The sequence below is a fragment of the Malaclemys terrapin genome, chromosome 3 (assembly GCF_027887155.1).
Source record: "Malaclemys terrapin pileata isolate rMalTer1 chromosome 3, rMalTer1.hap1, whole genome shotgun sequence".
Classification (NCBI taxonomy): domain Eukaryota; kingdom Metazoa; phylum Chordata; order Testudines; family Emydidae; genus Malaclemys; species Malaclemys terrapin.
In genome coordinates, this window is record NC_071507.1 from 26,379,106 (window position 1) to 26,406,779 (window position 27,674).

General features: G+C 42.3%; 1 protein-coding gene across 2 annotated transcripts in view; it reads right to left on the bottom strand.

The window, feature by feature from the left end:
- Positions 1 to 27,674, bottom strand: part of EML6 (EMAP like 6) — a 360,064-nt gene that overhangs the window by 171,409 nt on the left and 160,981 nt on the right. For both annotated transcript variants that reach the window (XM_054023674.1, XM_054023673.1), the window contains exons 5-8: positions 23,337 to 23,405; positions 19,114 to 19,299; positions 16,545 to 16,680; positions 1,276 to 1,477 (exon numbers count right to left, since the gene is read on the bottom strand). In XM_054023674.1, coding sequence (XP_053879649.1) covers positions 1,276 to 1,477; positions 16,545 to 16,680; positions 19,114 to 19,299; positions 23,337 to 23,405 — 593 coding nt within the window. The remainder of the gene's footprint in view (positions 1 to 1,275; positions 1,478 to 16,544; positions 16,681 to 19,113; positions 19,300 to 23,336; positions 23,406 to 27,674) is intronic.

Consider the following 27,674-nt stretch of genomic DNA (forward strand, 5'->3'; position numbering starts at 1 on the left):
CCACACTGGTGCCACAGCACTGCAGTGGCAGTGCAATACACGCTATTGCTCTTGGGGCTGTGGAGTACATGCAGTGCTGTAACCACGGAGATACAGCACTGCAAATGCCTTGCCAGTGTGGGCGGGTAGTGAGTTACAGTGCTGGGGGAGCATCAGGCCTTTGTAGAATCAGCAGGTCACAGAGGGAGCACCCAAGCAGCTGTTTGCATCACGGGCTTTGCGGTAGGGGCTCGCTTGGCACGTGGAGGCATGGTCACCTGGAAAGATTCGCTGATAGCACGCCACGCCACGGGGAGTGAGTTACAGCACTGGGGGCGGCTTTACAGCCAAGGCCTGAGGCGCCCCAGCGCTGTAACTCACTCCCCGTCCAAGATATAAATGTAAATAAACTTGTTTGTCTGAGCAATTGGCTTAACAAGAAGTAGGACTGAGTGGACTTGCAGGCTCTAAAATTTTACATTGTTTTATTTTTTAATGCATTTTTTGTACATAATTCTGCATTTGTAAGTTCAACTTTCATGATAAAGAGATTGCATTACAGTACTCGTATTAGGTGAATTGAAAAATACTATTTCTGTTGGTTTTTTACAGTGCAAATACTTGTAATAAAAAATAAATATATAGTGAGCACTGTACACTTTGTATTCTGTGTTGTAATTGAAATCAACATATTTGAAATGTAGAAAACATCCCCAAAATATTTAAATAAATGGTATTCTGTTATTGTTTAACAGTGCAATTAATTTTTTTAATCACGTGATTAATCGCAATTAATTTTTTTAATCACTTGACAGCCCTAATAATTTCCAGTTGTGGTGTATACTAAAGAGAAATTGTACCTCATCTAGTATTTTGGGGAATAGGGGCCAAATTGTTTAATATGATCATAAATACAAGAGGAAAATGTGACAATATCAGTGATTAAATATGTTAGGGTAATGCCTTCCATTTTAGCCACAGGAAGAAATGAAATTCAGCATGCTTTAAGCCTAAATTTTTATAGGCAATTTCCGATGGATTTTACATGATTTACGGAATGTGTGCACTAGGGCTGATTCAAAGGTATGGCTGCAAGGAAATAAGTAGAAAAAATACTATCTTAATTAAGCTAAACGTTTTACGATTTCTTGGGAAATTGTTGCAATTCTTTACTTACCACTAAACCTATTTTTAAAGAAATGACAAACGTTTCAAAAAGAATATTGGTTAAAAAATGTTCTTGTTAAAAGTACATGACTAATTGAATATATAGCAGTAAATGAGCTCCAGCCTTACCGTACGGATCGATCATCACTGCCTGTGACAGCTAAAGGCTTCTTTGGATGGACTGCCAGGGCCCAGAGCTCCCCTTCACAATGACCCTGCATTATCAGCATTGGTTTATCTCTTTCTCTCACTATCACCTCAAATATTTCACTGTCCTGTGTCCCCGCTAAAAGTCTGTCTCCTTTCCAACAAACACTTCGGATGGACAAACCTGACAAGGAACAGCGTAGTTTTAGGTAACCAGTAATAACAAGACAAAGTTATATCCAACATAATAAAGAATAGGAATTTTAAAAATTCCTTTATAACAACCATATTTTGAACTTACATAGTATCTTCAGTCTGAAGACTGAAGGCACTTCATAGCTTATCTAGCTATAAAGCTAAACAGAAAGCTATAATTGCACTTCTATGAGGTAAGGCAAATATAATTATTCCCATTTTACAAATAAGGAAGTTGAGGCACTGGGAGATGCAGGGGCAATCCTGAGAAGCGCTGAATGCCCAGAACTCCTATTGCCTATGGTGGGAGTTGAGTATGCTCATCATGTCACAGAATCAGTCTCCTAGGCTTTGTCTATAATGGGGAAATTTACCCCCCCAAAAATCCAACTTTATTTAACACAGGTTCCCCTGTGTTAAAACTTGTGGGAAATTTAGATTAGGATAGGCTCCTGTGACTGGAACTGTTTTTACCATCATTTTCATTAGACTTGCTTTTTAAGCAGACTTAACTAAAACAGTGATAAAAATGGTTCCTGTAACCACAGCCTTATCTACACCATGACTCTCAGCGGTTCTATTTTTAAATTTCAGTAAATTTCTCCAGAGGAGAACTGGCCTAAGTGACTTACTCTAGTATGTGCAGAAAATTTGTGGCAAAAGTGGAAGTGACATGCAGATTTTTCATTTATCAGTTCTATGCTTTAACCATCAGAGTATATTTGCCTCACAAATCATCGTCCTTCCTGCCCTTTTTATAAGGAAAAGAGTTATTTTTAAACCACATCTGTCGTTCATTACAAGAAACAACCCTCACTTTAAAACCAAATATATGTCTATATCACAGACAGGCTGAGATTTCACTTTTATTGTAAATTATTTACACTAGTAATAGTGAATCATGACTCAGGCAATAGAATTTATTATAAAAATTAAATAATTGATTCAACATAATTTTAAGTCTCTGTACTTTTGGGTCTCACTTTCCATTCCCCCAGTGTAAACTGGGAATAACTCCAGTCAAAAGAGTTACACTGCTGTAAAACTAGTACAAGGAAAAGGATAATCAGATCATATTTAGGTTTTGGGAGGTAGAGAGGCATACATACATTTTTATAGTTACTTTTTCATTTTCCATAGTTTTAATCTAGTGATTAAGTTTATTTTTTATTTTCATGTCAAGCCTAACATTACAATCAGATTTCATGCTATCTTTTTAAATATACAATATTTTTGCTAATTTATGGATCTGCCTACATATATTTGCAAAATTAGATTCCTTTTTAACCTGAGCAGTTGCCATAGATGAATTTATACAAAGTCATGTATTTTTTAAGAACTGTAAGTGATAGGTTTTATTTGATATGGAAAATGATGAATCATTTCTATCTCTGGGATACCGACAGTGTCTGTATTAATAAAGTACCTATGGATGAACACCACAAAATAGTTAATCTCATTGGAGGCAGGCTTGGCATCTGCTTTATCAGAACAGACTCCTTTCTACTACATAAACTGATGTGCCATGTCCCAGAAATATGCAAATGAAAGTGATTTCAACCTCAAAATATCATTATAAACATTTGTCACTGAAAACTTCACAAATAAATGAATCTCTAATTGATTAGTTCTAGGTTTAAGTTTCAGATCATTCAGTTCACCATTTATTCTGCCAGTTTATTATGCTCCCTCTTTTACATGCACAGCTTCTGATGCTATTTGTTTCTAAAGTGAAAGTAAAAACGTGCAGTTGTTCATACTATTTTATTCAATGACTTAGGATTCATAAGGTGAGTTACTGAACTATGGGTAAAATTTTCAGACATGCCCAACTGATTTAGGAGTCTAAGTGCCATTTTCAAAAGGGACAGTCACTTGGAAGCCCAAGTCCCATTGACTCCTAAGTGTCTAAGTACCTTTTGAAAATGGGACATAGGCTCCTTAGATTTAGGTGCTTTTGAAAAAATTTACACTATAATTCCAGGTTGATAGTGTCGTTACCCAGCAAGTTTTAATCCTGATTATTGATCCGGGCACAGAAGTGAATGAGGACAGACACAGGGATGGATTTGAAGTGGCAGGCCACAACTTTATTAAATTTAACATCGGAGACGAATTGTATCTACCCACATTTTGCCATTGCAAGCATTTAAGTGAGTCTATTGTAGGGTTTATAGGGCTCCTGCCATATAGCCTATCATTCAGGCTAGACTCCCCACTGCCTACTCCTAGGATTCAGCTCATTTGCTGAATTATCTTACTCTCACCAGTGAAGGGGACAAAGGTACAAAAGAAGTACCTTAGTCTGCAAAGACTTCAGATCTCTCCCTTTCCCATAGGTCCATCAGCAAAATCACATCTTTATTTCTGGATGCTGACCCTTTTCTATCCAGTGTGGACACCACCACAAGTTGTGACAAACTAAGCATTCATACAATTCTTAATAGTAAATTTCTAAATCCTAGAATCCTAGAATCCTAGAATATCAGGGTTGGAAGGGACCTCAGGAGGTCATCTAGTCCAACCCCCTGCTCAAAGCAGGACCTTAAAAACCTTTAAGGAAGGAGATTCCACCACCTTCCTAGGTAATCCATTCCAGTGCTTCACCACCCTCCTAGAAAAAAGTTTTTCCTAATATCCAACCTAAACCTCCCCCACTACAACTTGAGACCATTACTCCTTGTTCTGTCATCTGCTACCACTGAGAACAGTCTAGATCCATCCTCTTTGGAACCCCCTTTCAGGTAGTTGAAAGCTGCTATCAAATCCCCCCTCATCCTTCTCTTCTGGAGACTAAACAATCCCAGTTCCCTCAGCCTCTTCTCATAAGACATATGCTCCAGCCCCCTAATCATTTTTGTTGCCCTCTTTCCAATTTTTCCACATCCTTCTTGTAGTGTGGGGCCCAAAACTGGACATAGTACTCTGGATGAGGCCTCACCAATGTTGAATAGAGGGGAACGATCACGTCCCTCAATCTTCTGGCAATACCCCTACTTATACAGCCCAAAATGCCGTTAGCCTTCTTGGCAACAAGGGCACACTGTCAACTCATATCCAGCTTCTCGTCCACTGTAACCCCTAGGTCCTTTTCTGCAGAACTGCTTCCTAGCTATTCGGTCCCTAGTCTGTAGCAGTGCATGGGATTCTTCCATCCTAAGTGCAGGACTCTGCACTTGTCCTTGTTGAACCTCATCAGATTTCTTTTGGCCCAATCCTCTAATTCAGGGGTCGGCAACCTTTCAGAAGTGGTGTGCCGAGTCTTCATTTATTCACTCTAATTTAAGGTTGCGAGTGCCAGTAATACATTTTAACGTTTTTAGAAGGTCTCTTTCTATAAGTGTATAATATATAACTAAACTATTGTTGTATGTAAAGTAAATAAGGGATTTAAAATGTTTAAGAAGCTTCATTTAAAATTAAATTAAAATGCAGAGCCCCCCAGACCGGTAGCCAGGACGCAGGCAGTGTGAGTGCCACTGAAAATCAGCTCGCGTGCTGCCTTTGACACCCGTGCCATAGGTTGCCTACCCCTGCTCTAATTTGTCTAGATCCCTCTGTATCCTATCCCTACCCTCCATCTACCACAGTTTAGTGTCCAGTTTAGTGTCCTATTTAACTGTTCCTATTTAACCTCTGTCTCTATGAGACTGTGAGGTTTTTTATTTTTTGCCTTCCTATCAGGCCTCAGCCAATATGGCTCCTATGGGAAAAAATATTTTCTGACCCCTAAAACCAGGTGATTGGTCAGACCCACAGCATCTTAACACCACAGTTCCAATACTATATAACTACAGGGATGAAGGGTGTTTTCAGCTAAAATGGAGCAAGAGGCTTAAGAAACCCTGGGTAAGGGTTTAAATTAATGAAATATGGGAAGAAGGCGCCAATCGGCACTTCTCTATCTGGCTGGCCAACTGGCAAAGGAGCATGCAGGGGGAAGAGAGGCCTATCCCTGCATACATTCCCCCTTTCATTCTATCTAAAGCTATCATGTACCAGGCGGATCCAATCAAGTCTCCCACCCATTAAACCAAGTGGGTAGCATTGCTTACTGAATTTTCAATCTGGATTTTTCTCATGTTGCCCAGTCCGAAAAGCCCTGAAATCAACTTCTTGACCCTGCCTTACATATAATGTAGAGACTCTGGGCTCAGTTTTGCAAAGTTAAGCTCTTCACTTAGATGGCCCAATTCTGCATTTGGACATTCAAATAGCCATTAAGGCATGTCCACATTTAACACAGTAAGAACCAATTTTAAGAACCAAATATGGGATTGGCAATCAATTTAGGTAGCTAAATGTGAAGATTAGAGCTCTCTATCTCAATATCTCCTACAAGAGAAGAAAGCCTGCTGAGGTTGAACACTTTAAAAGAAGACAGTAACAACTTGATAGCATTTTCTGTTTGGTTGCCTGCTTTAGTAAATTATCAAAAAATCAGTAACTTCTGTAGTGGGATGAAGTATGGGGGAATGAAATGAATGAATGAAAAATCAAATTGTCATGTTAAAATCCATGAAAAGTCAATTGCAGCTATGGATTTTATAATAAAAGAGTACTTGAATAAAATATTGGTGGAAAATTGCTTGCCAATAAAATTCCCACTATGAATAAAATACATGTATTAGCATTTTGTTGGCCCCTTGAAAGGATAAAAGAATGTTCATGCCTTCTATCTTGCCAACAAGAACAAAAATCAGAAGATGACTTAGTCTGTACCTTTCTGTAAGTTATCTAGGAAATAGTTCAAGCTCAGGTCTTACAACACCCTCCTCCTGCAGAGCAGCAAATTCAGCATAGGGAATGGAGTTCTGATATACCTTACAAATCCTCAGTAATTGCAGTAAAGCATGGGTGTGTAGACAATCTTATGACATCTACACCAAACGTGTTTTAAATTTCTTGAGAGCCATCATTCCTAATATATATTTGAAGGAAACTGTATTCTTCATCACATGTTCTATTACAGGGATGGGAAAACTTTTTGGGCCGAGGGCCACATCTGGGTGGGGAAATTGTATGCAGGTTCAGGGCAGGGGGTTGGGGTGCCGTAGAGAGGTGTGGTGTGCAGGATCGGGCTCAGGGCAAGGGATTGGGGCAGAGGAGGAGTTTGAGGGGGCTCAGGGAAGGAGGTTGGAGTGCAGGAGGGGTGCGGAGTGCAGGAGGGGGCTCAGGACAGGGGTGCAGGAGGGGTGTAGACTGCGGCAGGGGGTTCAGGGCAAGGGGTTGGGGTGCAGGAGTGGTGCGGGGTGCAGCAGGGGGCTCAAGGCAGGAGGTTGGAGAGCAGGATGGGTGCGAGTTGCGAGGTGCAGGAAGGGGGCTTACTAGGAGGATGGTGAAGCACTCGAATGGATTACCTGGGGGGGGGGTGGAATCTCCATCCTTAGAGGTTTTTAAGGCCCAGCTTGACAAACCCTGGCTGGGATGATTTAATTGGTGTTGGTCCTGCTTTGAGCAGGGGGTTGGACTAGATGACCTCCTGAGGTCTCTTCCAACCCTAATATTCTATGATTAAGGACTGCTCCTGTCATAATCCATGTTAGGGTTTAGGTCAACTCTGGTAAGTTTATTAGTATGCATGTAGGTTCTTTTATAGTTATTAATATGCTTTCTCTGTAATGCTTTTTACCTTAAGAATAAAGTAGGTTTGCATAGGAAGTGCTGTTTGGTAACATATCTGTAACAATTACACCTGTTAACAGTCTCTGAAGAGAAAGCAAGCAAGTGTCCTTAGTCAACCTGTCACTTTGTGTTTCCCATCATAGACACCAGGGAACTATGTGACCTGAAAATACCATGGTCAGAAGGGAGAGGGACTTGTGTCTCCACCCAAGAGAGGCAACAGCTGAAGAGCTGGCTGCCTGAGATTGGGTGCCTTGGCTAGACCACTGAGGGTGGGGGGGAACAGGTGCAACTGTCCTGAACTGTGACAGTGGCATTTCTACCATGGAAAAGTTTTGGTATACTGAAGGAAGGGGATAGCTGGTTAGTTAGTATGTGCGAGAAAATGTACAAATTCCTGATAGCACTCTAGTACTAAAACAATTGTAAATCCAGCAGTGGGCTGCCTCTGCAAAATGCTTAGGAAAGAAACAAAGGGGGATGGGGACGGGGAAGAAATTGGGACTACTCATATACTTAGTGTTAAGCACATACTTAAATGAACCAGGGCCGCATAGAAGATAGCTGAAGCCATCACGGAATTTCTAGAGTTCTGAAGAATCCCAAGACCTTGACAGGGATGTAGACTATCAGTTGACTTGTATGGGGCTGCTCAACCACTTAAAGTTAAGCATGTGTTTTACTGGATCAGAGTCTATGTGCTCTATCAACAAAGTGAAACAGACAAGAATCCTGATGTCTAAAGTGCTCTCTGGCAAAGCTCCAGTGATAGAATTCTAGTCAAATTAAATCCGTAGCTTGCAAACAGAATAGATCAGAGTGGGTAATAATACAGGAACCAAAGAAAGGGCTAGAGATGGAAGAAGGGATAAAGGAGGCAGGTGAGAGAAGCATCACATTGAAAGGACACAGTGGAGAGAGAAAACAGAAAAGAGGACATGAGAAGACAGACAACAAAGGGTATGGACAGGGAGAGGTAAGACCATAGGTTGCTTGGATTTTATGATCTGTAACCTTTTTCATGCCCTAAATTGATATTTTAGTAGTTTGTCTACTGTTAGAAAGCAGTTTTCACAGATAAATTTCTTCTTACTTAATCTAAATGATTATGCAAGTAAACAGATCCCCTTTACATTTTTCAACACAAAGCACTTTCTTCCAATAGAATAGCTGTAGCATAATTCGGTATTTACTGGCTTGTTTAAGTAAAAGTTCTAGTCTTTGTCACTGTCATTTCAGTACAGAGTGACAAAATCTCTTCTGGGTTTGGAAAAACAAATTTAAAACATGAGTGGTTCAAATGCTATTTTATCTGAACCCCAAAATCTCAGGAGAGAAAGGGTTAGATAAATGTTTCTAGTTTTAGCTTATTGTTACTTGGAAGTCACTTAATTTGTTATTTTCTAATAAAAAGAATTATGTTAACATTCACATTTATCTTTAAGTGGAAACTGAGCTCATTATTTGCTCTGAAAATGGAAAAATGTACTAATTAGTCTCATCTTATAAGGAAACAGTAAGAATTAGCATTGATAGTCTACATCCCTGTCGTTTTGCTGTTGGCATGTAATTTTCTTCTGAACTTAGTTGCTCTCCTCTAAGTGTTCTGTATCCTTTAACATTTAACAGATGGTAGAGGTAATGGCATCAAATAAGTATATTTTAATAGCAACTCTAATACGAGTTTTCTTCCTCTTAGCAAAGGAAGCTAAATAACTTAACTTACTCCAAGATCAAAATGCATTCTTTAGACCACCTGCAGGACAGTAAGATGGTCTTTGCAGATAGCACATTAGGAATAGATGACCTTTATAAATAAATAATGGCTTCTTAATGTTTATTATTTTGAAGCAATAATTTTCTGCAGAAAATTCTCTTAACTCAGTAAATTCAGAAACACAACAGACACCTGCCAGAAAGTTCATGGGCAGCAAGCAGAGCACAGGATAGAAATGTATTATTCCTATACTGGACTTTCCAGAATATGAAGAGTGCTTCACAGGGCCACTACAAGGGGAACTGAAGAGGCTGAATGTTTATGTGTGTGCATTGTAATAGCCAGCAATGGATTCTATGTACAGTTCTACATATAGGTCATTCTTACTTTTATTAGAAACAGACTGCATGAGGGGCTTTCCAAGCCAGAATATAGTAATGCTTTACCATAGTTTTAGCATTTGGTGGTTATTCTGTTTTGTTTTGTTTTTTTCTTCATGTCAGAGTTTGGCCTTATTGAATTCTCAGGAATTCTCTGTCAAAGGGGTCAGGACTTGCCCATTAATCTTTTTTTTTCCCTCCACAGTTTTTTAGAAAGTTTCTTGGAATTTGAGTGCTTCAGAAATTGATCATAAACTGATATAAATACTAATAGTTTCTACAGATTATTTCTGTGGAAATGGACATTAGTCATTAAAATCTGGCTGCCAAAAATGCATGAAACCAGAATTGTGTCAGCAAACATACTTTGCTGTCAGGGTCCATTTGAGAGCTTTGAAGACTAAAAAGTATGCATACAGAGCTCTGAGAACTAGATGGGAACTTGGAAAACATGCTAAGGGGACTTGCTGGAGCAACCATATAGCAGTGACTGGAGGCATTTTGCTTGTCAGAAGCGTGTCTAGATATACATTTTACATATAGATATACATTTTACAAGTGTCAGGATGAATGACTTACCTGGTTGAAGTAAAATAAAGAAAAAACAAACAAACATACTGACCAGTTATTACAAGATAAAATTTCAGAAAATAGAAAGGGTATTGACATTGATGATAATTATATGGTTTCTAAGAAAAAAAATTGTTATCCTTCTTACTGGCGTGCTGATGATTCCAATAATAATGTTAATATAGAAGATGATTCTGAAAATGTAAATTAAGGCCTGGAGGAGTATGTGACATTTGCTTGTCCCAACAAACATCCTTAATCAAAATGGAATAGTATACCTTCCAGAAGACAAAATGGCTTCACTTTCAGAGATATTGTGTACCTATAGTGACCATTGGTCTCAACAGAAACTATGGGTGCTCAGCATCTATGTAAATCAAGTCATAAATCTATGGTTTAAAAATTAAAGGAGAGGAGTATGGCATATGGAGCTTTAATAATTGTGGCAACACTCTGTAGTTGCAGCACCTTTCAGGTGTGAAACTTTCTGGGGTGTAGAGTTTAAAAGAGTGTCAGCTGGTAACAGTTGCAGTTAGAGTTGGTTGAAGACCGAATCTAAGAATGAAGTTGGTCTGAATGCAGTTTGCAAAGATCATTTCACTGTGCTGAATTATTTTGTTCTTTATTTTTTGTTCTGCGCCAATTAAATTATTGTAAGCAAAGTTTTAAAGGTATAATTGGTTTCTAGAGCAATAAGATATTGGGTGGAGGCATTTTGCCTCCATCAGGCAGAATGTCTCCAATAAAGTTGTGGGAAGCATATTTACATGCAAGAAATACTATGGTCAAAATTTTCAAAAGCAGCCTCTAATTTGTAGTGGGCCTCAATTTTTGTGTGTGTACTCACTGTGCTGAGTATCCACAGCTCCATATCAGTCTAATAGGGTTTTCAGGTGCCCAACCCTCATGAATATCAGACTCCAGTGATCTCAAATTGGGAACCCAAAATTAAAGTTCACTTTTAAAAATGTAAATCTGTACATTAAAAAAAATATGTAGTGTGTTCCCTCCATCACCAGCCTTAAACACTCCCAGATACACTGGAGACACTGTGCTATAACCCAGCTCCTCATATCTCCTCTCAGAGAAAACAGTTGCTAACCTTTCCAAATCTTGTTCTTTGAGATGTGTTGCTCATATCCATTCCATGTTAGGTGTGCATGCGCGCAGTGTCACTGGAGCTTTTTCCCTTAGTGGTATCCATTGGGCCACCCTCTGGAGCCATGTGCTCATGGACATTGCTGGCCATGCATCTTCTCAGTTCCTTCTTGCCATTAACTCTGACAGAGGGGTAGGAGGGTGGGTTGTGGAATGGACATGAGCAACACATCTCAAAGAACAACAGTTATGGAAAGGTTAGTAACTGTTTTTTCTTCATCAAGTGCCCGCTCATGTCCATTCTATGTTAGGTGACTCACAAACAATACACAGGTGGGCTCGGAGTTCATGGACATGTTGACAGCAACACCACTCATCTGAAACTGACATTATCCCGGGCCTGTTGGTTAATGTTGTAGTGAGATGTGAAGGTATGTACAGATGACCAGGTTGCGGCCCTGTAGATATCCTGGATTGGGACCTGCGCGAGGAACACTGCTGACAAAGCCTGGGCTCTTGTGGAGTGAGCAGTTAAGATGGCCAGAGGTGGGGCATTTGCCTGCTCATAGCAAACCTGAATACAGGCAGTTATCCAGGACAAGATCCTCTGGGCTGACACAGGTAGCCCTCTTATCCTTTGCACTATTGCTACAAAGAGTTGCATGGATTTGCAGAAGGGTTTAGTCTTTAACGTTCAATGAGTGAAGCTGCCATTCTTCAGAGTTCTTGTGAGGCTTCGGGAAGAATACTGGCAGGAAAATGGCCTGATTGTTATGGAATTGTGACACCACCTTTGGCAGACAGTCTGGGTGGGGGCGTAGTTGTACCTTGTTCTGGAAGAACACCATGTAAGGCAGTTCTGATGTAAGGGCCTTGATTTCAGAGACCCTTCTGGCTGAGATGATCGCCACCAAAAAGGCAACCTTCCAAGAGAGAAGCAAACAGGGGTCATGATGCTAGTGACTTGAAGGGGGGACTCATGAGTCTCGACAGAACCAGGTTTAAGTCTCATGGAAGGACAGGCTTGCAGACCTGAGGATAGAGCCTCTCCAGCCCCTTGAGAAACCATACCCTCATCTTGTGGGAGAACACTGACCTGCTGTTCACCGTTGGGTGGAAGGCTGAGATGGCTGCTTAGTGCACACTGATAGACGCAAGGACCAGGCTCTGCTGCTTTAAGTGGAGCAAGTAGTCCAAGATAGACTGAAGGGAAGATTGAGACAGAGAGGGAGCTCATTAAGATGCCCATGTCAAGAAGCATTTCCACTTAGCCATGGGGGAGGGATAGCTCAGTGGTTTGAGCATTGGCCTGCTAAACCCAGGGTTGTGAGTTCAATCTTTGAGGGGGCCATCTAGGGCAGAATCAGTACTTGGTCTTGCTAGTGAAGGCAGGGGACTGGACTTGACTTGAAGGACCTTTCAAGGTCCCTTCTAGTTCTATGAGATAGGTATATCTCCATTTATTAGGTAGGTAGCCCTGGTGGACGGCTTTCTGCTACCTAGCAAGACCTGCTGGACCTGTTCCTCTGGGTTCAGCTGTGGAGTATCCATGAAATTAGGTCCAGTGAGATGAGGTTTGGGTGAAGCAACCAACCGTGGTTTTGTGAAATTAGGTCGGGATGTAGTGGGAGCAAGACTTGAGCTGCTACTGACAGATCTAGGGGCATACCAAACCAGTGTTGGCATGGCTATGCCGGGGCTATAAGAATAACTTTCACCTTGTCTTGTTTAAATTTTAGGAGGAACTTGTGAGTCAGAGGAATTGGGGAAAGGTGTAGAATAGGAGATCTGTCCATGGGAAAAAGAAAGTGTTGGAGAAGGAGCCTGGGGTGTGCCCGTACAGTGAGCAAAACTGATGGCATTTCCTGTTCTGTGTGGTAGCGAACAGGTCCACTTGGGGAAGCCCCCACCTTTGTAAGATGAACCTGGTAACCTCTTGGTGAAGGGACCACTCATGGTGAGAGGAAAAGGATCTGCTGAGGTGATCCACCATTACATTTCAGGATCCCAGGAGATGTGACACCTCAAGATGAATGGAGTGCTTTGTGCAGAAGTCCCACAGATGGATGGCCTCCTGACACAGGGCGAAATATAGGGCCCCTCCCCGCTTGTTGATATAGAACATGGCCGCAGTATTGTCTGTCAGGACTTGCACCACCTGACCTGAGAGTTGGGGAAGGAACACTTGCCAAGCTAAGCGTACTGCCCTGAGCTCCCTGATGTTTATGTTCAGGGACTTCTTCTTGGGCCCTGAAGCCCCAAGTCCTGAGCTTGTTGAGGTGGGCTCCCCACCCTATTTCTAACTAATCCAAGATTAAAGCTAATGATGGTTGAGGGATAACAAAGGGCACCCCCATCATTACCGATCTTGGGTCTTTCCACCATTCCAGGGAGGTAAAGACTAGGGGAGAAACCACAGAATCTAAATGTTGTCTGCTCAAGGAATATACTGATGGTAACCACATCTGGAGAGGCCTGAAGTGCAGTCTTGCATATTGAACCATGTAAGTACATGCCACCATGTGCCCCAGTAGCTTGAGGCAAACCCAAGCTGTCATAATTGGGTGGACCATGACATTGGATATCAGGTCCAACATGGTCTGGAATCAGGCCTCTGGCAGGAAGGCCCTGTCTTAGGTTGAGTTGAGCACTGCCCCAATAAATTCTATTCCCTGAGCCAGGCCAAGAGTTGATTTCCATTCGTTTATCAGCAGGCCAGCACTTGGAAGGTGGCTTGGACTGTGCTAATGCTGTTCTGAACTTGAGCCTGTGACCGACCTTTGATCAGCCATCATCAAGGTATGGGTAGATGCCTCACCGTCTGAGGAAGGCTGCTACTACCACCATACACTTCATGATAACCCAGGGGGCCGCCGATAGGCTGAAGGGAAGAGTGGTGAATTAGTAGTGGTGCTGACCCACGACAAACCTGAGAAATCTTCTGTGGCCACAGAAGATAGAAATGTGAAAGTATCCATTCTTTAAGTCAAGGGCAGCATACCAATCTCCGGGATCCAGGGAGGTATCTGTTGAGGCAACGGCAGTCCAGAATGGGGTGGATGCCCCCTTTGGCCTTTGGGATTAGGAAATATCAGGCGTAAAACCCCTTTTCTCTCAAGTCTTGTGGAACCTCCTCCACAGCCCCCAATTGTAGGAGGTATTGCACCTCCTGGACAAGGAGTTGCTCGTGAGAAGGGTCCCTGAAGAGGCATGGAAAGGGGTGTATGGCAGGGAGGGGATAAAAACTGAAGGGTATAGCCAATTGTCACTGTACTTAGAACCCAATGGTCCAATGTTATGTATGACTATGCTGGGCTGAAGTGGGACAGACAGTCCAAAAATAAAAGGGGAAATGGATCTGAAGTGGTGACGATATAGCGCCCTCTGGCATACCTTTAAAAGGCCTGCTTGAACCCCCCATAGTACCTCTGAGACCCCAACTGGGAGGTTGAGGTGGACAGGAGTGGTTGATGCCGATTGTAACCTCTCCCTTTTCTTTTGTAGGGCTCTTGTCTTGGAGACACCGAGAAACAAGGAGTTTGCTGGGGCCCAAAGTGCTTTCTGGAAAATGATGGAGCATAAAGGCCTAAGGATCATAGGGTGGCCCTTGAGTCCTTCAGGCTGTGAAGTCTCATGACTGTCTGCTCTGAGAATAGAGAGGAGCCCTTGAAGGAGAGGTCCTGCATGGACTGTTGGACCTCATGAGGAAGCCATGAGGACTGGAGCCAAGAATGCCTCATGGTGACAATAGAGGCCATTATTCCAGCTGCCGAGTCAGCTGCATCCAGAGCTGCCTGGAGAGAGGTCCTGGCCATATTTTTTCCCTCTTCCAAGAAGGCAGTGAACTCCTGCCTTGAATCTTGGGGCAGGGAGTCTTTAAATTTAGCCAGGGAGTCCCACAGATTATAATCCTATCTTGCCAGCAAAGCTTGCTGGTTATAGATACGTAGTTGAAGGCTACCTGTCGAATAAATCTTTCTTCCAAAAAGGTCCAGTTTCTTCACCTCTTTTTGTTTAGGGGTAGCGCTCAACTGTCCCTGCCTGTCCCTCCTGTTTGCTGCAGACACAACCAGGGACACTGGGGGGGGGGGGTGCAAGTACAAGTATTCAAACCCACTCGCTGGTACATAATACTACTTCTCTGCCCAATTTGAGGTGAGGAGCAAAGAAGCAGAAGTTTGCCACAGGGCCTTGACTGGCCCCATCACAGCCTCATTGATGGGTAAGGCCACCTTGGATGGAGCTGCTGCATCCAGGATATTACTAAGGGTGTGTGATGTCTCTTTAAGATCCTCAATTTCCAGACCCAGATTTGCAGCAATCCACTTCAAAAGGTCCCAATGGGCCCTGAAATCATTCTGTGGAAGAGGACACCTGGTCCCACGACAGCATCATCTGGAGAGGATAAGCAGGAGGCTTGCACCAAAGGAGGAGCTCCCTCTTCTTCCTCAGCCCCAATGACATCCATTGGAGCCAGCTCCTGAACATCGGTACTGGGGTCAGTACTGGGGTCAGGGTCCAGTGCTGACTAAGAAGGAGTGAAAGCCTGTCTCTCGGAAACCACTGAGTAGGAGCAATGGGAGGGAGACCCGGTGCCGGGGGAAAATCCCAGGGGTTCCAGTAAGACCACTGCATTGGCCAGTGACCCACTGGCCAGGTGCTGGGGTGGGGGGCCAGCTTGGTGCCAGAGGAGCACTTCGCACTCATGCCAAAGTGCTCAGAACCAAATTGTAGTGGCTCTGCTCTGGTCCGAGGGCAGCTTCCATGAGGATACCCTTCAGCCTAATGTCTGTCCTTTTTAGTGCGGGATTTGAAGTCCCAACAGATCTGGCAATTGTCCTTCAGATGAGTTTCCCCCAAGCACTTCAAGCAGCTGGAATGTGGGTCACTCACAAGCATAGGTTTGCCACAGGATACACAAGGTTTGAAGCATGCCTGGCCCATGGTGCAAAAGAGTCCCTCAACAACGGAAGCTAATTATGTACATTAATTCTAATTTCAAAAACTATATACACTAAACTATGATAACTAAGAATGAAGTGTTAGAGTCCAAAAAACACTGGGAAGAAAATCATGCTGAAGCAAGAAGGGTCATTCCAGCAACAGTCATGGGCAGTAAGAAGGAACTGAGAGGGTGCATAGCCAGTAGTGCCCCTTATACTGGCACACGAGTGCACAGCTCCAGCAGGCACTAGAGCTGGCCCAATGGATATCACTAAGGGAAAAATCTCCAGCAACGGTACGCAGGGTGGGCACATACCTAACATGGAATGGACATGAACAAGCACTCACAGAAAAATATTGCTAAGAGTCATAATGACTGGCTTCCTCTCTCTTCCCCCTCTTGTGCTCAGAAAGCATGAGTAACCTCATTCTCACACTTTTGTGATGAGTGTACCTTTGTAGATCATGTTCTGAACTTCCACAGCATGGAAAAAAGATGACAAAGCACCCTTCTATTTTTACTATGGAACATGAAAACTGCTCAAAGATATTAAAAAACATTATTGTCAAACAAAATAATTGTTTAAAAATCTGTATATAATCTATCCTGTCTGGTAAAATTCAAAAGGCATTATGCACAGGCATTAAAACTTTCTATTGTATTAAAATGTAACATCCATTATCCAAATATATCAAAATCCACTCACAAATAATTGTATTACCTTTGTATCCTTGTTCAGTCTCCCTGAGATCAATTTTAGTTATTGGCTTGAAATCGTTGTCCCATAACCGAATACAACCATCTCTCCCACCAGTGGCAAAACCTTCCTCACAAGCATACATACTAAAAATTCCAGCCTGTTAATCAATAGTATAATAGTTTTGAAAGTTGATAACAATTTAAACATAAAAACAAATCCAAGTGTGTTTGAGTATGCTCTTGTTAAAGGCCAAACTATTAAGAACTGTTAGATAATACTGTTTAAAAGACAAGACGCTCTCCACTCAGAAAACAAACCAAACACACAGGTGACAGTTTATTTCAAGTGCTCTCTTACCAATCCATTGATTGTGAATTATAATGGAACTTTCGTATAAATGTCATACACATAGCATACATATGTGACTATAAATTAAATTTAATGAATGTTGTTTCAAAAGAGTATTAAGTAAACGATGGGACACTTACAATAAATTGTCACCCAGAATAAACAAAAACAAGCAAACAATTGACACAAATATTCTTACAGGTGAAGAGATGGCTCAGACAATGTTTCATGAATTCATTTCAGACATCATTTGGAATCTGATATAAACTGAAAGAGTGTGAATTTCATTTTTTGTTGGCACAAAAAGTATCTACTTAGTTTGAATTGCTTTTTCACTTTTAAAAAAGGCAAAATTTATGGATTACCATGTTCTTCTACATTAAAATATTTTTACAGTACTTGTTAGAATGCTTACTAATGTATCACCCACCTTGTCTCTAGTATAATATCTTTTATTGGACCAACTTCTGTTGGTGAGAAAGACAAGCTTTCAAGCTTACATAGAGGTCTTCATGAGGTTTGGGAAACTTAAATCAGAGTGTCACAACTAAGTACAAGATAGAATAGGTTGTTTAGCATAAGTAGTTAACACATATTTCAAGGGATCATTCAAGATGAAGTGGCCATTAGTAGGGTATAGATTATTGTAATAAGCCATAAATCCAGTGTTTCTATTTAGTCCATGATTTTTAGTGCCTAGCAAAGTTATGAATTTAAGCTTCCAGACTCATCTTTTGAAAGTGTTATGCAGGTTTCCTTTGGGGATGAGGACTGATAGGTCAAATATAAAGCGATTGCTTTTGAAAAGTGTTCATCCACAGATGAGGTGATGTTTTTGTCTTTTATCATTTTTCTGTGCAAGTTCACCCACATAGTTGTTATTGGGGCATTTAGTGCACTAAATGAGGTACACCACATGTTGTGATAGGCATGTGTAGAGCTCATGGATCTTGAAAGGTGTGTTGTGGGATTTTTTTTTATCATTGTAGTAGTGGAAGGTATGTCTGCAAGTTTTGCATCTGTTGTTCTGGCAGGATCTGGTGCCACTTTGAACTGGTATGTCCTGGTCTGTGGGGAGCTTGTGTATGATGAGGAGGTTGGAAAGGCTGGGAGGTTATTTGAAGGCCAGAAGAGTGGGTTCAGGAAAGATTTATTTCCAGGTGGGGTCCCCAACAAATACGGGTTGTAGTTGTTTGATAATGCCCCATATGGGTTCCAGTGATGGGTGGTAGGTGACAACTAGGGGTGTGTGGTCAGAGGGGGGTGGTTATTTCTGTATTGAAGCAGGTCCCCCTGGGGTATTTGGGTGGCCCATTCCATGATGGAACTCTATTTTTGAATATTACTGTGATTCTTCATACAATGTCAGCAAAGCTGTGTTTTTCTTAGGCTCATAACTACTGAGGCTCAGCAACAACTATATATCGAAATTGTTGTTTCTACCAAGGTTCCAGAAATATGCTATAAGAGCTACTCAGGGGATTTATAAAACTGCTCTAAGGAAACAATCCCTATCCACATGTTACAAAAGGTAACATGAACATATGTAATCTAATTAAGGCACTAAAGTTGAATGTTTAGGAATATGAAATAAACATTTACAGTAGTAAAATATGCCTCTGATATTTTTTAGCTCCAATGTTCATCTACACTGAATAGATTGAGATTTTTGTTTGCTTCAAATTACATTTTTAGTATTTAATGAGAGTTTTTAAAATCATTTCCATGTTATGTGAGCAAGCCAAAGAGGAACTGTAAAGCAGATTTGCTCATATTCTTATTGCCTTGGTTAATGAGAAAAACACATAAGATGCTTATTATGCTTAAGATCTCATTTTTATGAAAAACCTTAGTACAGAATATTGGGAATCCTATTTTAAATAAGACTAGCACATTAGAATATATGTTTATACAATTAGTCTATTCAGAACTGAAGCCACTTTAAAATCTGTCAAGATGATACCTTACATTTAAGTCTGTTCTGTGAAATCAGTGTCAAAACTACAAACAAACAAACAACAGCAGCAGTTCTGTCAGTAGAACAAAATACTGTAGCTAATACTTAAATACCTACATAATCAGAGTATAAAGTGAACAATTCATAAAGTCCTACTGAACACTATACATTCTGTTATGATTTGACACAGATTAGAATCTATTGAAATATCAAAGATCCATTACAGTTCTTCAATTCAGTGAACAAGGTTAATTTTCATAAATTAGAATTAAAAACACAACTTACACTATGAGCTCCTTGAATTGTGCGGACTAAGTTTAGCCCTTTCCAAACATAGATGTCTCCATTTAAAGCACCAGAGTATGTGACATCTTCTTTTGCACATGCTAAGCAAAGGATAGTTTGGAGATCTCCTGTTTTGCCAAATATTCCTCTTTTTGCTGTCAGTGCATTTCCACACAACGTCCAAAACTATTAAATGTAAATGATACATGAAGAGAAGTCTCTGCAGCATTTTTTGTTTTGACATCAGTTTGCAAATCTTACAGACATATCTCCGCAGGGCCGCCCGGGGGAGGGTGGGGGGGAGAAGTGAGGCAATTTGCCCCAGGCCCCGAGCCCCACAGGGGCCCCCACGAGAATATAGTATTATATAGTATTGTAACTTTTTTTTATGGAAGGGGCCCCCAAAATTGCTTTTCCCCAGGCCCCCTGAAGCCTCTGGGCGGCCCTGTATCTCCGTATTGTTCAGTAACTGAGCTAGACACTCTTGCCTCTTAACTGCCTGTTCCATCATGCTACAAATAACTTATAAAGAATGGGAAACTACTACAGTATATCTGAAGATCACATATACAATGTGATAGTTCAATTTTTTGTGTATGTATGTATGTATGAAACTGAAAAATAACTCATGGTGTTTTATTATTGTTACCCTCATTCTTTTAATAACCTCACCCTCACTTTGTCTGTTGCCATTTCATGCATGATATGTAATAGAATGGAATCTTCTTAAACAAGGGACCTGTCTTATTTGTTTGCAGAGCTCCATACATACCTATGGGCTGTAGAAATAAAAAATAAATAAAACTAAAGACCAAGTCCTGAGGTCTTCTCTTATTACTTATTCGTGTAAAATTCCCATCCAGTTTGCCTGATTGAGGATCAAGTAAGACTCTCAGAATTTGGCCCAACAGTAGTGTGTGCTGATAGGAAGTCATGAAAGACAAGAAGATGAGCCATTTATAACCATTAGATTGTAATCTGAGACAAATTAAGAACATGCTTTGGGCATTTATAACAAAATTCAGATCTTGATATGAACTTCCTTAGAGTTGAAAGTATTTGGATCAAGGATTTTGGTTTGGGGCCCATCTCCAATTTCCATATCTTTTTAACAGGGGCTTAACATAGTGGGGAGGGATTGCTCAGTGGTTTGAGCATTGGCCTGCTAAACCCAGGGTTGTAAATTCAATCCTTGAGGGAGCCACTTAGGAATCTGAGGCAAAAAATCAGTACTTGGGCCTGGTGAAGGTAGGGGGCTGGACTCAATGACCTTTCAAGGTCCCTTCCAGTTCTAGGAGATGGGATATCTCCATTAATTTAATTTAAAAAAAAGAGGCAGGCTGCAACTTTTATTAAACTTTAACAATAGGGAGGGGCCCTACTTGTCCATCACCCATATTCTCCTATACCAGGCATTTAATTGGCTCCAATGAGGGGATTATAGGGCTCCTTACCATATAACACATAATGCAGGGTGACACTCCTCAGCCTACCCCCAGGACTCAGCTCTCTCGGAGTCCCATGTGGGGGACAGAGGATGCAGCAGGGTAGGGACCTCAGCCTATGAGGGCCACAAGGTCTGCCTCTATCACATGAGCCCTTCACCAAAATCCCAGTCTTTTACCTCTTGGAGCCGTTCATTTTATTCTTTTAACCACACTAGAAACCAGCTGCAAGTTGTGATAAATAAACACCATCACTCCAGTACCTCAGTCAGGCAGTAAGAGCATTCCTATTTAATCCACTGTGGCTTGAAGATGCTGCAAGGATGCCAAAAGATTCTCTGGTCTTCTGCTAATTGGCCCATGGAAGAAAAAATTCCTTCCTGACTCCCTAAAAAGGCGATCAGCTAGACCCGCAGCTCCTGTCTGGCCGGGTTCCCATTCCTAGTTCGGATAGGTAGGGTGGGCTGCTGGAATGGAGCTGGAAGAGGCTCCACATTGTCCCTGCAACAGTTAAATCTTGGGAGCTGGGGAATGTTGGCCAATCTGCATCCCTCTCCCCCAGCTGGCCAATGGGTGCTTCCCAGGGGGAGGAGCTGAGTGTCTCCCTTCCTTGCTACTGGGACTGTCCCCCTTTCAGCACTGACCCCACCAACTTCCCCACCCATTGACGTGGATGGCCAGCATTTCTGACTAGGCAGGAGGTAGCAGCTGTGATTCCTGCCTACAGCAAGCTCAGCAACAGACTCAACTCCATCCCAGCCTGGGGCCCTCTGGCCAACTGTCTATGGGACACAGATTGCCAGGACTGAGTATCTACAGAAGATAGAACTCAGACATTGCTCCTCCTGCTGCACCACTTAGGGATAATTTTATATGTGGCAAGTCACTTTTGCCAAGACTTTTGCTAAACTTAGGCACCTAACTACATATTCAGGAAGCTAAATTAACCTGATCCTGTGAAGTAATTAATAAGAAAAATAAGAATAACACCTACCTCTTAAATATGTTTTCATCTGTAGACCTCAAAGCTCTTCACAATCTTTTAAATGTATTTAAAAGTCAATGGTACTTATTCATCTGAAATTGCACACAGGCTTTGAGAAATGTGGAAGGTTGCAGGTCTGGCTTTGATACCCAGCCTAGCCATTCAGCAAAAGCTCAGCTGTAGTACACTTCAGAAATGGTTTGGATTGCTTGAATAGAGAGAAGCTCAGAGAAAAGACTACACTCTCCCCATTTCTCCCTCCCCAAATATTAATCTTGATTTTACAATGCAGAGTAATTACCCTATAGTATAGAGCAGGAGAAGCTATTTATTTTATCTACCTCTAAGTTCAAGCAGTGATCCCCATCCCTCTAACCTTAATATGCAGAAATAGTATGGACTACTGTTTGTACATTTTTTGATGGGAATCCAACACCTAATCCACAAACATTTTAACACACAGTTTTCTGGCATGCCTTAATCTATATCTGTTTGTTTGAATGGTTAATTATGACCATTTTAACAGTGCACAGGTGCTAACGAAAGATAGGTTTTGAGAAGCAGCTTGCAGAACACAGAAAATAGCATAACTACTGCCAAAACTACCCCACAGTTTTGAAAATAGTGCAAGTTTAGGGGTTCAAATTTCTCAGCCACCAGAGTTAGAGAGATTAGCAAGTTTTCTAAAACTTCTGTTTTTCCCATCCCTAATCATGTGAAATAATTGCCATCTAGTAAAGATGCATCTCAAAGACAGGGGAAAACAGAAAACTTTGTCAAAGTGAGAGACTTCCCTCCAAGCTTTGCATAAGCCCAAGGAGGTTTTATCCAAAATATGAACCTTTCGAGGGGATTTTCATTTTGCTTTCAATTTTACTTAAATTTTGGTCCTATTTAAATTTTAATACTAGACAACAAATTAAGGCAGCAGGAAGGCAATTTACAAATACGTATTTAGGTCCTCAAGTGCCTCCTGTGCAAAATTGTGTGAAAGGAACAAATACTAGAGCTGTGGAGTACTCAGGTTCTCTCCCCAGTTTCATGAGATCAGAGGTACAGAAAAGGCAGGGAGCTGGGCCAAAAAATGGACTGGAAAACCAAGGATCTCTAAGAAACCTGACTCCCAAAGCTGCAGAGGATGTCCAGCAGCATGGAGTGACTCCTCTCATACCTTCTTTGTAGTCTCTGTCCAGACTGTGGCTGAGCAGTTAGGATCCCTATCTCATTCATAAGAACATAACACAAGAATGGCCATTACTGGGTCAGACCAATGTCCTGATTTAGCCCATCTAGCCCAGTATCCTGTCTTCCAACAATGGCCAATGTCAGGTACTTCAGAGGGCATGAACAGAACAGGTAATCAAGTGATCCATGGTTCTGCAATTTTCTTAGCTTGAATAAGTGAAGCAGGGCTCCATCAATCCTTTCAGACCTTTTCAGTGATGCCTAATTGAGACTTAACTAGGAAGAGATAACTGAAGACCTTGATGAGCAGTTTGGTGGAATAGAGAGGGCAGAAGCCAAAAATGGGAGTGAGTATTGGTAAATATTAAGACATTAAATGTTTATACTTTGCTTGTTAAGCTGTCCTGCACTGCAGTCACTTCGTATTTCTGAAAATCTGCCTCATCATGTTGAATTGGCTGCAAACCTAGAAATCTAGATAGTGTTCATGGGGTTTGGGGGTGGCAGGAAGCCGCCTACTGAAAGAAAAGATGGCAAGCAGTTCAAGACATCAGATGACTTTATAAACTTTAAGAAATGAAAATATAAAAGCAACAAAACCAATTTACCTTTATATGTTTCACTCCACAGCTAACCATTCTGTTTGGCTGATATGGATCCCAGGAAATATCAAAAATCTGTTAAAAATATTTAATTTGAATTATAAACCAGTTGAATCTGCCATATATTTAATTTGCTTTTGCACATTTTTAAATGCAGTTCCATCGCTCAGTATTTGATTAAATTAATAGCATAATCTTTAGGTGAATGTAATGCTGTTTGACATGAATGACAAGTATAACTATTGCTAGACTGAGAGATAATGCAGACATGTGCTTGCAGGCTTCCGCACACAGCTCAGCCAGCAGATCTTATTCATAACTTGCAACAAACCACCTATTCTAGTCCCAAGAAACTCTTGAACAGAGAACATTTACTTTGCCAAACTGGGGAAAATAAAGTGCAGGTTGTGTGATGTGAGCTAATGTCCCCCAAAAGTTAAGAGGAGAGACCATTACTCATCTTCACTCATTACCTATGGGAAAAGGTGTACCCAGGTCAGGTTAGGTGATATTAACCCAATATGCCACCTTTTGTAATGCAGCTAAAGTGGTAATATACACAGAAATAAATTTACATAATAAAATTACATTCGTCATTTTCGCAAGCAATATATATTTTTGTCTATAATACAATGTAAGCATATTTCAAAATTAAGGACTAGATCCCACATTTTTTACTCAGAACAAACTCCTGTTGAGGTCAATGAGAACTTAGTCTAAGTAATGACTGCACAATCAGTGCCTCAGGGACATATTGTATAAAGCTTGAAAATGAAGAGTTTATACTATGGTCCAAACTTTCAAGAGTGCTGCAGTTTTTGGGTCTCCATATTCAGACACTTTACAGGGGCCTGATTTTCAGAAAACACTGAGCAGCCAACCTCTGAAATTTAAGGTGTCTCAATTTGAGTACCCAAAAATTGAGGCACCCAAATCACTAGTTTCTTTTTAAAATGTAGACTAGTGATATTCCGACCTCAGAGGTTCAGGAGCCAAATTAGCAATCAATATTACCCAAAAGAGCCACAGTAGTGTGAATTCATTGTTTCATTTACTATATATATATATATATATATATATATATATATATATATATATACACACACACACACACACCCTTGCCTAATTTCTCCATTTTGATTTAAAGCATAGTAGCTACTCCAGTCAGCTAACAAGTATTTTATCATATTAAATATGCAACCAGTCATTTAGTATAATAAACAACACTGTCTTTCAAAATATAAAGTGTAACTCTTCTTTATAGAAAGTTGTGATTTTGAAGTATTTTCTAAGTATTATACCTCTTAAAATATGTAAATGACAGACTGCAGCAATGCCTTATGACCCCCTCACACCAGAAAAGACAGTTACCTTTTCCATAACTGATGTTCTTCGAGATGTGTTGCTCATGTCCATTCAACTTAGGTGTGTGTGCTCACCATATGCACCGGTGCCAGACGTTTTTCCCTCAGCACTATCTGTAGGGGACCGGCTATGGCACCCCCTGGAGTGGCTTGAACATGCCATGGTATATAGGGCACTGCTGGTTCCCCCCACCCTCAGTTCCTTCTTGCCAGAAACTCTGACAGTGGGGAAGGAATGGGCATGAGTAACAAATCTTGAAGAACACCAGTTACGGAAAAGGTAACTGTCTTTTCTTCTTTGAGTGCTTGCTCATGTCCATTCAACTTAGGTGACTTCCAAGCAGTACCCCTCGGAGGTGGGTAGGAGTTCATGGACATGTAGATTGCAACACCACTCTGCCGAACCCAGCATCATCTCTGTCCTGCTGAGTGATGGCGTAGTGGGCTGTGAATGTGTGCACCGAGAACCACTTCGCAGCTCGAAATGTGCCAGGAAGGCTACCGAAGATGCCTGCGCTCTGGTTGAGTGGCGGCGGAGGGACTCCCATCAACTCACAGCAGGTCTGAATGCAAGAAGTGATCCAGTTAGAAATCCTCTGCATGGACACTGGGAGGCCCTTCATCCTATCTGTTGTAGAGATGAAAAGCTGAGTCAACTTACGGAAAGGCTTTGTCCAATCTAGGTAGCAAGCCAGGGCCCTTCTTACATCCAAAGCTTGAAGGCACCTCTCTTCACTAGTCTCATGGGGCTTAGGGTAGAAGACCTGGACAGAACCAAGTTGAGATCCCACTGAGGGACTGGGGACCAAACTTGAGGAAAAAGTCTCTTGAGTCCTCTGAGGAACCTTACCGTCATGTCATGGGAGAACACCATCTGCCCCTGGATAGGCGGATGAAAGGTGGAAATGGCCGCCAGATGCACCCTGACAGAGGAGTGTGCCAGGCCCTGGTTCCTTAAACGAAGCAGGTAGTCTAAGATTGACTGCACCGAAGAATGCAAAGGGGAGATGCCCCATTTGGCCCTCCTGCGGGAGACCCTCGTCCACTTTGCCAGGTAAGTCTGTCTGGTTGAGGGTTTCCTGCTCTCAAGGAGGACCTTCTGGATCTCTTCCAAACAGACCTGTTCCTCAGGGTTCAGCCACGCAACATTCAAGCCATGAGGTGGAGGGACGAGAGGTTGGGGTGCAAGAGTCGACCATGATCCTGTGACAGCAGGTCCGGTTGGTTCGGCAGCGGGCATGAGGGATCTCCAACAGGCTCGATAGCATCCCGAACCAGTGCTGGTGAGGCCATGCTGGGGCGATCATGGTAACCTGTGCCTTATCTCTCTTGATTTTCGCTAGGACTTTGCTGATGAGTGGAATCAGAGGGAACACGTACATCAGGATTTCTGCCCACAGCAGGAGGAAGGCATCAGGGAGGGAGCCCTTTCCCAGACCCCGTCTGGAGCAAAACCTGTGGCACCTCCTGTTCTGCTAGTGGCAAACAAATCCACTTGGGGACCTCCCCACCTCTGGAAGATCATGTCGGCTACCTCTGGGTGGAGCACCCACTCGTGGTGAGAGGAGAAGTCCTTGCTTAGGTGATCTGCTAGCATGTTCTTGGCACCGGAAGGTGACACACTTCTTGGTGGATTCCATGTCGATGCAACATCCCAAACACGGAATGCTTCTTGGCAGAGTGCTGAGGATCACACTTCCCCTGGTCTGTTTATGCAGAACATTGAGGGTGTGTTGTCCATCAGGACTCTGACCACTTTGCCCAACAGGTGAGGTAGGAAGACCATGCACGCACTGTGCACCACCCTGAGTTCTTTGACGATTATATGTAGCATTGTTTCCACTGGGGACCACATACCTTGGGTCTGGAGCGTGCCGAGGTGCGCCCCCCAGCCAAGGTCTGAGGCGTCCAAAACCAACTCACTGCCATGTGACCTAGTAGGCGCAGGCAAACTCTGGCTATGGTTAGGGGAAATGCGGAGACTTCCGCGATGAGGTCTGTCAGTGCCCTGAATCTCTCCAGTGGCAGGAATGCCCTGGCGCAGGTCGAGTCGAGCACCGCTCCGATGAACTCTATACTCTGTACCAGAACTAACATGGATTTTTTGTCATTTACCAACAGGCCGAGGCAACGGCAGGTGGCTAACAGCATCTTGACATGTCTTTGGACCTGGGACCTGGAGCTGCCCTTGATCAGGCAATCATTGAGGTACAGGTAGATCAGGAGACCCCAATGTCTGAGGTAAGCAGCCAACACAAACATGCACTTGGTAAATACCCATAGTGCTGTCGCTAGATCAAATGGGAGGACCACAAACTGATAGTGGTTGGGACCTACCATAAACTGGAGGAAGCGTCTGTGTCCCTCGAAGATGGCGATGTGAAAGTAAGCATCTTTCAGATCGAGGGCAGTGTACCAGTCTCCTGGATTCAGGGAAGGGATGATGGAAGCAGGGAGACCATGCGGAACTTCAGCTTCGCTAGGAAGTGGTTCAAGTCTCACAGGTCCAGGATAGGTCGTAGACCACCCTGGGCATTTGGGATTAAAAAGTAGCAGGAATAGAACCCCTTGTTCCTGTACTCTGGAGGAATGACCTCCACTGCACATAGCTGCAGTAACTCCTCTATCTCCTGCGTGAGGAGACTCTAGTGAGAAGGGTCCCTGAAGAGGGATGGGGATGGGAGGTGGGAAGCAGGGGTAGAAAGTAACTGAAGGGTGTAACCCCGCGCCACCGTACTGAGGATCCATCAGTCCGATGTTATAGATGCTCATGCACGGAAGAAAGGAGAAAGGTGGTTGGAAAAAATAGGGGAGGGAGGATCCTGGGAACAGACCAGTAGATGGCCCTTGGGTGTACCCTCAAAATGAGCACTTGCCCACCTACTTATTGCGGGTTGAGCTCGACTGAGAGGCCTGCGAAGGCTGTTGGCTAGGACTCCTCTTGTAGCCTCTGGATTTCTTATGGGGAGACTCCTGGTGA